The sequence below is a fragment of the Euprymna scolopes genome, chromosome 14 (genome assembly GCF_053919585.1).
Source record: "Euprymna scolopes isolate OS-2025 chromosome 14, ASM5391958v1, whole genome shotgun sequence".
NCBI lineage: Eukaryota > Metazoa > Mollusca > Cephalopoda > Sepiida > Sepiolidae > Euprymna > Euprymna scolopes.
The window spans coordinates 18,964,261-18,974,461 of record NC_136495.1 but is presented as its reverse complement, the minus strand read 5'-3'; the positions used below and the strand labels follow the sequence as shown (position 1 = coordinate 18,974,461).

General features: G+C 33.2%; 1 protein-coding gene across 9 annotated transcripts in view; it reads right to left on the bottom strand.

The window, feature by feature from the left end:
* The window catches only part of LOC145292888 (DNA damage-regulated autophagy modulator protein 2-like), a 541,025-nt gene that overhangs the window by 4,850 nt on the left and 525,974 nt on the right, over positions 1-10,201 (bottom strand). For all 9 annotated transcript variants that reach the window (XM_080139018.1, XM_080139015.1, XM_080139021.1 and 6 more), the window contains 4 exons: positions 9,476-9,618; positions 8,824-9,004; positions 6,804-6,856; positions 989-1,126 (listed from right to left, as the gene is read on the bottom strand). In XM_080139018.1, the coding sequence (XP_079995144.1) occupies positions 989-1,126; positions 6,804-6,856; positions 8,824-9,004; positions 9,476-9,618 (515 nt within the window). The remainder of the gene's footprint in view (positions 1-988; positions 1,127-6,803; positions 6,857-8,823; positions 9,005-9,475; positions 9,619-10,201) is intronic.

Genomic DNA, 10,201 nt, shown 5'->3' with positions numbered 1-10,201 from the left:
ACAAGTAAAGGATTGAGAATGATCCAACCATTTTCCCAGTGACCTTGTTAATGGATTTCATGCAAGATGGTGTATTTTTGGTCAAGAAGCCAGTATCTTCAGACAGCCTGATTTGAAAGCATCGGAGGAGGAGGAGAGGATCCAGTTTGAAAGGTCAAAATCGTGGGTAAAAATATTCTTGCGTGTATGACTAATTTTGTCTAGGTTGACAAGAAAGTTCTTGCGGTTTTTAACTTGAATTCAGATGAACATATCTTGGCTCAAGTAAAAAATTATTGACTGAAATAAACAATCAGTACAATTTTGCTAACGCAAAACAAATGTATTTATGCCAGTAACGTAAAAATCTTGCGTCCTGGTAGTGATGAAGTCACTGAAGGCATCTTTGATATTGCTTAGGTTTTCAAAGCATTTCTCATGCAGAAAGTTATCAAGATGCTTGAAAAAGTGGTAGGCGGTAGGTGAGAGGTCTGGAGAGTATGTACATACTAGACATACGTTATGTCTAGTTCAGACAAGTTCTCGAACAGTTGTACATGGACTGGCTTCGACTAAGACTCTTGATTGTTGTCAACATCCGATGATCGACCACTGTGCTCATCATCCCGACTGATCATAGTCACAAAATTTCTTAAACCGCTATTGTACTGTGCATTCAGTAATGGTTCCTGAGTCAACTGCTTCATTGATATTGCAAGCTGTTTCAGCAGCATTTTGACCTAGCTTGAATTGAAATAAGAAAATTGTGCAAATTTGCCTTTTTTCAATCTTTTATTCAATGTTCTGAAAAGAATTCTTTTAAAACGATTGTAATTTAAATGATCAGATAGAGCGAAAAACGCTTGTTAAAATGATATATGAAGTAAACATATAACAAAGAAAACTTATTTGAAAATACATCATTTGAAATCAAAATTAAAAATTCTGCAAGCATTTTCTTGTCAACCTAATAGAAAGATACATATAAATAGAGCAATTGTCTACTTACGACGGTGCTTACTATTTCTGGAAACCGTAGCCGTATGTGTCGGAATTCAAAGATAAAACTTAAAACATAGAGAAGAATGAAAGCTGCCAAAAGCCATTCTGTGATTGTTGACGTTAAATAAACTCCACGATGGACATTCTAGAAATACCGAAGAAAAAAATGGTTATGAATAATAAAATCATAAAAACATGGAAATCAAAATTAAAAAAAGATTTTTTCATCAAAATAATGAAATATGAAGGATATAGAAATAAATTTTATTCATATAAAAGGATGTTAACTAAGTTTCAATTTCTTCTTATAATTCATTATAGTGTAGGGATGGTTAATCGAAATCAGAAAACTCAGAACTTAAGGTATGGGAATTGGAATCTGAAAAACATTGTCCCTATTTTCAGATGCCAAAAACGATTCCTTTAATTATATTTTTTTTTCTTTGATTTTGTTTAAAACAAAATCTGCTACTGGTAGTAAAATCAATATTTATTGATTTTTAAAAAACAAAACTATAATCTATAGATCACTTCCCAACAAGTTTATTTTTAGGTTTGAAAACACTTATGCACGTTTAATGTGTTTTTGCAGCGATCATGAAAAAAAAAACAACTTTATAGTTAAATATTTAGAGATTTCTAAAGAATCTGAATTGGCAATTGTATCAGAATTGGAAATTTAGTGCAGAACCGGTAATTATATCACAATCAGGAGAAATATTGGAATCATCCCATACATTCACAGCAAGAACTCTATCACAACTGAAATAACATTCTTTTCTTTCTCTATATGCCTAGTATCAAAAGGAATTTTCATGGACAAAGTTTCTTTCGAAGAGCTTCCCATTTGTAAAACATGTTAACATGGGCAACAACATGTTAACATGGGCAACAACATGTTAACATGGACAACAACATGTTAACATGGACAACAACATGTTAACATGGACAACAACATGTTAACATGGACAACAACATTTTTAAATCCAATGACAACAAATTCTTGTCATAAATCAAATCATCCACATACGTCATTGAATTTTGTCCATTTGATCATTTTTAATCCTCTCATAATATTCTTCATCATTTACTTGACAATCTATCAATCTCATTAAACCCTAGCCTGGAGGGTTTCTTTTTAGCCTTGATAAATGGTGATTCATTACCATGAAATAAAAATACTTTTCATAAAGGTTGGTGTAAACTGTTAATACAAAATGTGGTAGATTTATCAGGAGGGTACACTTCTTCACCATCTAATTTCCATCAAACTTTTTTTTTGGTCCTTCCTTCATCTTCACTTTTTTTCATTCTGTTTTTTTTCTAGTACTTTAATCTCAATCAAAATCGCACGTCTCTCAAAGATAAATTCTTAACTTTTTATACATTGTGATTAAATGCATCAAAAATTGCTATAAACCTGATTTTATGCAGCTTGCAGTGTCCTGTGTCAGAAAAAAAAAATAAATTAAAAAAATAAGAAAAATAATGGAGACTGCTTTTATTTAAATGCTTGTGATCTCATGAAGTAACAAGATTTCTTGCCATTTCATATGCAAATAAGATACGGTCTGTTTGAATAAAAAGCCTATTTTTCAGAGAGAGTGGAGTTGGATTTTGGAGTAGCGAACTTTGACAGCAAGATTTAACCCTAAGAAGTGTTAGTTGAAAATGCAGAATAGTTAACAATTGATTATTTAACCACATACACTTCCAAGATTTGTTCAGACATATGTAGCGTAAACAAGTTTTTGATGAGCCGTTTCATATAAGCTAACAAATTTACCGAATTTCCATTACTAACGATTACTATATTGTTCAATTTCTACTGTACACTCTTTAACCCTTATCCTCGAGTGGCCTCTTGGCCTTGATAAGCGGTGCCGCCTATGTAAAAAAAAAAAAAAAAAAAAAATTAGCGTAAGTGATATTAAAAATGAATTGCTCACTTCTCCCAGAAAAAACAGCCACCCACACCAGTCAAAATGCCACAGACTTGTGTGCTACATTTGTGGTAAAAAGTGCACAGTGACTATCCCAACTAACAGTTGAAGACAAACACCCAAAACAAAATAAGACACACTTAGGTATGCAACTGATTCATTTTTTAGACATTCAATTTGATTTGTTTCACTGACCAATCAACTGCAGCAATATTTGTCGTACACGTGAAAAAACATGTAAATTTTTGTAGCACTCTTGCAATATATATATATATATATATATATATATATATATAAGAAAAGCTCAACACATATTTTTCGTTCATGATATTTTATTGTGTCTTACAAAGGTTTCATTGAATGGTGGAAACGTAACAGAGCGCATATGGGTGTGTGTGACAAAAAATGTAAATACAAAAAAAAAAGATGCCGAGTTGGATTTTTCTTTTCTTTTTTTATTTGTTTGTTCCTTTGCGACGGTGCCAGACGGCGTGTGGGTCAGAGAGGTTTGAAGTGTAACACAGTTAAAAAGTAACAGTATTGTTACAGAAAAACACCAAACAACTCAGAAAGATTGCATGTTCCTCAGAAAAAAATAAACATAGTTGAAAGTTTTTTCCTCGGATCAAAGAGGATAAAAGTTAGTGAAAAAGATATGGAAATCCTTAAAAGTCAAAAGATTTATGAAAAAAAAGTAAAAATATAAACTGGGACCATTCTGGAGAGAAAGACGAAATAATGTGAAGCCCATGAGGACATACAATATTTAAAGTGACATATTTGATCCTCTATTATGAGTTTATGAATTTTACTTTTAAAAACTAAAGGCAGAAAATTAATCAAAATTTATGGTATATTATTCATAAAATATTAAAAGGTTCAGACTAAATTTGCCCATCAAAAGGCTTCTTGATTGCGCGAATATGAAACTAAGTTTGCTCTGAGCGTGATTCAATTTCATAACACTTCACTTTTATCCTTTTAATCCAAGAAAAAAAAATCTCCAACTGTTTTTTTTCCAAGGAATATCTAAACCGTCTCTGATGTTGTTTGGTGTTTTTCCACCATTCAACATGGCATCTGAAAGACACAAAATATAAAAAAAATATATATATATATTTTGAATTTGGAATGTTCACTATTGATATATATATATATATATATATATATATATATACTCTAAAAGTATAAAGGTGTTTTCATCGAACTTAATTGTGCCAACTGGAAAAAATTTTATATATATAGTTGGTAGAGTGCTTGCCTCACACGTAAGAGGATCGGGTTTCAAATCCTGAGTTCGGATGTGTCTAATTCATGAGCTCAAATGAGGGCAAAACTCGAGTCTTGGACTTCCAGTTCATTGACTGTCATGGCTCTTATGGGCTGCGACATTCTTTGGCTGTAGAATTTATTATATATATATATATATATATATATATATATATATATATATGTATATATAGCAGAAGAGATTGACACTAAGATACATATTTTTCCTAAGATTGTTTATAATTACATATTACTGAAATAAGAGAGTAACTCCTTAAAATTGCATCTAACATCGAATTATGCCACAAATCAAAGACACATCAGACCTATCCGAATTTCTGCAAGGACAAATTGCGGTCAACATGAAGGGGTGGTCTTAGTCAACACAAAATAGCAGGAAATCATTCAATACCTTTTTCTTCTGCTAATAGAGTGATCGTACAATTCACAAGAAAGGACAAAGAGTGCACAAAACCTCATCCAGGTCGCCCATGGGTTCTCTGAAAGAACTTTGTGTCTTGTGAAAAGAAATGTTGAAGAGGATCCTCAGTGCAAAGCCTGACATTGCAACACAAGCTGGTATCAATTCCAGAACAGTTGTCATGTATCTACACAAACTATGGTAGAACTGCAAGGAAACCTCTTAATCATCCTGCCAATATTGAGTGCAGAAAAGATTGGGTTCGTGAGATGGTGAAGATATCTATGACCTTTTGGACTAATGTCATTTTTATTGAAGTCACAATTTGCATTCTCAATAATGGAAGGGTATGGGTATAGAATCTCCTTCAGCAAAATTCTTACAAAGACTGCAGCTAATGCCGAAACAGGGGGTTTCTTGGTTATGGTATGAGCTGCAATTTGGAGTGATGGTCGCCCAGACCTGGTAGAGTGCAAAAGTAACATCAATTCTGCAAAATATGTTCCAATATTTCATGAAAGACTCCTACCAATATTCTCAAGTCGTAAAATGAACCAAGTTAACTCCCTATTTATGGAAGACAGAGCTCCTTTTCACTCTGCTAGGGTGACACAACATTAGTTAAGCCAAAATAGGATTAAAAAACTTTCATGATTAAGTCAGTCCCCGGATATGAACTCAATCGAAAACCTTTGGGGCATATTAGACCGGAACCTTCACAAAAAGAAAAGGAAGGCATCTTCTAAATTTGACCTTTTAGCATTATTGCGTCAGACATGGCAAGAAATTCCTCAAGATGATATTCGTCAACTGATCAGTGCTCTGCCTAGAAGAGTCCTACCATTGAAAACAGCAAAGGGAATGCCAGGTAAGCATTAGTTATTACATCTGTGACCATTTTGGATTTTGTTCTATAAACCATGTTTATTGAAGTAAACTGTTTCTATGGATGTCTATTCTTTTCTGTCATATCTGTGTGTGTGTGTGTGTGTCCGTGCGCGTGTGTGCGTGCGTGTGCGTGTGCGCGCGTGTGTGTGTGTGTGTGTGCGTGTGTGCGCGTGTGCGTGTGTGTGCATACATATAGTGATGGGACAATGCCTATATTTTTCCTCAGATTCCAATACAATTACCAATTCCGTGCTAAATTCCCGATTCCAATTCTTAATAAATCTCTAATTATTTAAATATAAGATAATTATTTCCCCTGATTTTCGTAAAAACACATGTTAAATATGCAGAAATTGTCCTAAACATAAAAATACATTTGTGGAGGATGATTTATCGATTTTAGCTTTACTTGTATTTTAAAATCAACAAATATTACTTTATCATTATTTACCAGCAATGGAAGATTTTACTTTAAACAAAATCAAATAAAAAAAAAAAGACAAAGGAATCATTTTGGCATCGGAAACTAGGAATCAATTGTTCCGATTCTGATACCCCAAAATCTTCCAATTCCCGATTAATCGTCCATATATATATATATATATATATATACACACACACACACAGAAACAGTTACTCTCATTGAAACAAAAGAAAACGAAAAAACTTAAAATCTATATAAATAAAACAGTAGATGTATGTATGTATGCGCGTTTGTAAATATTTAACTGAGAAACTCTTAAAATGCTGGTCACATAACACTGAAATTATTGGGAAATAGTAATCATACACCAAGGATGGTTTATAACAAGTAAAATCTTTGTTTGGATGGATGAATAACGCATACAGAAATATGTTCGCAAGTTGAAATGCAAAAATGTTCATTTCAACTTGCCCACATATTTCTATTACTTTTACCTATGCTCAAATTCATTCATAGCTTGAAATAGTTTAATTTTAAATCTTTCTTGTCTGTCAATACGTCAAATGGTAGGGAACACAGTTGCAGTGCTAAATGTTTTGGTTTCGATTTTAGCTGATGGCACCTATTTTTTTTTTTTTTTTTTTTTTTTTAAACACGAAATCAGTATTATATATATACATGATATTCAATAGAGAATTGTCTGTGATGATAAATACAAAATCTGCATGAATTAAAATATATTTAAGCGTATTTTACATCAGGTAAAGCTGGGCACACCTCTACTAGTATAAAATAATAAATTAAAATAAATTAAAAAGAATAAAATTGAGAAAAAAAATTCAAAAATTAGAATGAAAACAAAAAAGAAAAGACTTACCCATTTGGATCCAGGGAATTTGTTTTTTTTATAATATATTTTTGTAATAGTGACTGTGGTTTAAGTTAAGAAATAAAAACTGTAAAAAATAAATTAAAAGAGAAAAGGAAACTAAAAAAGGAGAATAGTGGGGGTGAGGCATTCAAAGAGACTTTACAAAATATTTAGTCCATTCAATGCTGGTGTCAATCAAAGAATTTCTTCTGCCATTTAAATCGTGTGCTACAAAGGTCGTTTCAAAAGTAAAACCTATTTTTTTTTTATAACTCAAAAAGTTGAAGAGTTACAAAAACGAGAGTGATACCATAAAATGAGTGACCGTTTGTGCTCCAGAAACTTTCAGGTCATGAATGCATGAGTTCAGTTATCATAACAATGCAATTTGTAATCCCCTCTGATCCAATCAGCAAAAAAATAAGAAATAGGAGGCATTACTTTTAGAATGCCTCTTATAATTTCTGCATGAATACCAGTTTGTTGATCTGAATAAAATTTTTGCTTTAATGAATTTAAATACAATTTGGGGTAAAAGTTATTTTTATTATATTTTAGTGTCACCTGGTAAGGCTAACAAAACTTTCAGACAACTTTTTTTTTTGGTAGGGATAACAAGACTTTTGGGCAAATTCATTAACTTTAAATCAGGGGTTCATAGCTATGACTGGTATGCATTAAGATTAACTGCATTAAGACAATTTGTTATTGATGGCAAATATATCCACTCTTTACAGAGTGCAATTATAGTATTTATATTTCTTACTTTTACTGACTTAGCAGAGATTACAAATTTAAACAATGATAGATACTTTGAAAGACAAATTTTTACTGAACCAAAACATATCACAAAGACATTTCATTTATTTTTTTAGAGTGACAGGTACATTAGTGCCATGAAATTACAGGTTGAGAGATTTTGTTTAAAAAGGGCAAGACAATGGATATGCACACAAACTCAGATGTCAAGAAAGTATATCTGGATGGTGAGGTTATTGAGATTGTTCAGAAATTTTGTTAGGTTGGTTAAAGCATATTAGAGCACAAAGAGTTAAGGAATCGGTAGAAGTATGTTTAGGAAATTTCTGCCATTACTAACTAGCATAGTGTTACCATTGTTATCTATGTAAAGAATCTAACAGATATATGCATAAAGTGTGTTGATGTATGCATAAAGTGTGTTGATGTATGCATAAAGTGTGTTGATGTATGCATAAAGTGTGTTGATGTATGGAAAAAGTGTGTTGATGTATGGAAAAAGTGTGTTGATGTATGGAAAAAGTGTGTTGATGTATGGAAAAAGTGTGTTGATGTATGGAAAAAGTGTGTTGATGTATGGAAAAAGTGTGTTGATGTATGGAAAAAGTGTGTTGATGTATGGAAAAAGTGTGTTGATGTATGGAAAAAGTGTGTTGATGTATGGAAAAAGTGTGTTGATGTATGGAAAAAGTGTGTTGATGTATGGAAAAAGTGTGTTGATGTATGGAAAAAGTGTGTTGATGTATGGAAAAAGTGTGTTGATGTATGGAAAAAGTGTGTTGATGTATGGAAAAAGTGTGTTGATGTATGGAAAAAGTGTGTTGATGTATGGAAAAAGTGTGTTGATGTATGGAAAAAGTGTGTTGATGTATGGAAAAAGTGTGTTGATGTATGGAAGTGAAACCTAGCCAGTGAGGGTTGAGGACGTGTGTTGCATGGAGAGAAATAAGAATGATAGAATGGATAGGTAATGTCAGTTTTAAAAGTAGGCTTAGATCTGATGACTTCAAAGTTTAAATCTAGACAATATAAAAAGATGTATGCAGAACAGGAGACTTTGTTGGTATGGTCATGTTGAAAGAATGGAAAAGTTCTTGTGTTAGCAGATGGAAAATAGTTAAGTTGGAAGGGCCTAGAAAAGATGAGGATTTAAGGATGGAATTAAGTCAATTTATAAAAACCTTTCCTCACATTCCAGCAGGTAAAATAGGCATCAAATATAATGGAAATGGTGAAGATGATAGTTTGGTCCGTGATAAAAGGATACAGATAAATAAGATAATAGTGACAAAGATGGTGGTGAAGAAACGTAAATTCAAAACTCTGAAATAGTGTGCATCTTGACTGCAAACTCTCCACGTTATCACAGTCTGTACCCAGCAATACACAGTCCCTAAACCAAAGGCGAGGAAGGCACCGAGGTAATGTGGAATTTGGATTATTTTGGCCTGAAAAATAGAAAAAGCAGAAAAGAAATTAAGATTTGGAATTTAAAAAATCTAACTCCAAACTTCATGATCATATTGAGCTTAAGATTTCAAGTCACAACTCCGGCAGGTCCCGCGAGCCAGAGTCACAACTCCGGCAGGTCCCGCGAGCCAGAGTCACAACTCCGGCAGGTCCCGCGAGCCAGAGTCACAACTCCGGCAGGTCCCGCGAGCCAGAGTCACAACTCCGGCAGGTCCCGCGAGCCAGAGTCACAACTCCGGCAGGTCCCGCGAGCCAGAGTCACAACTCCGGCAGGTCCCGCGAGCCAGAGTCACAACTCCGGCAGGTCCCGCGAGCCAGAGTCACAACTCCTGGGGTCCTAGGAATCTAAATTTTTACGAATCCCAAGAATCAGTTAAAATTTTACTTTTGGCAATACAACAATAAATAAAAAAAAAATCAAATGTATGAATGTTTGATAAAAAACTTACCTGAAAATTTGCCACCATACTAAGTCCAAGGGCTGGAAGTAAACCCAAAATGAGGCTGGCCACATTGCATCCTCGCATTTTAGTTGACATGTGGGGATAGTCGGCTTTTACTTGAATGAACCGAATATATGCAGTTGAGCCCACTGAAATGGAACAAAAATAATAAAAACAAGAAATGAAAACTCAATGAAAAAGAACAAATAATTTGATTGATAAAAGAAATCAACAAAAATAAAGCGAAAACATGATTTTGTGGTGTTAGTGAATTCATCTCTCGAGATCATAAGTTCCCAACTGATGTACCATACTGCCTTAAAATTCTGCGAATAGTTTGTAACGCACCTAACTTTTTACAAATACATAAATTTCCTAAATATTTTTGTGGTCATTTTAATGCTGTAATACAATAATCATGTCTAATTTATGTTATTAAAAAATATTACAATAATTAGAAATATATTTAACAATGTCTAATTGCATTGACATACCGGTTCTTGTTAGATTACTGAAGTTAAACAATGTGGAGCCTGGCCAATATCAGATGGGTGACTATTTGGAAATGCTAGGCGATGCAAGTCATCTTCCCATGACAGAGATATCTGCGACTGAAAGTCGCTTGAGAATTTCATATTTACGTTAAGATGCCTCCTTCGGATATTACGAATTCATTCATTTGTACAGTGCGTATGCCCACAATCAATAGTCTTGATGCAGACTAAAATTAAA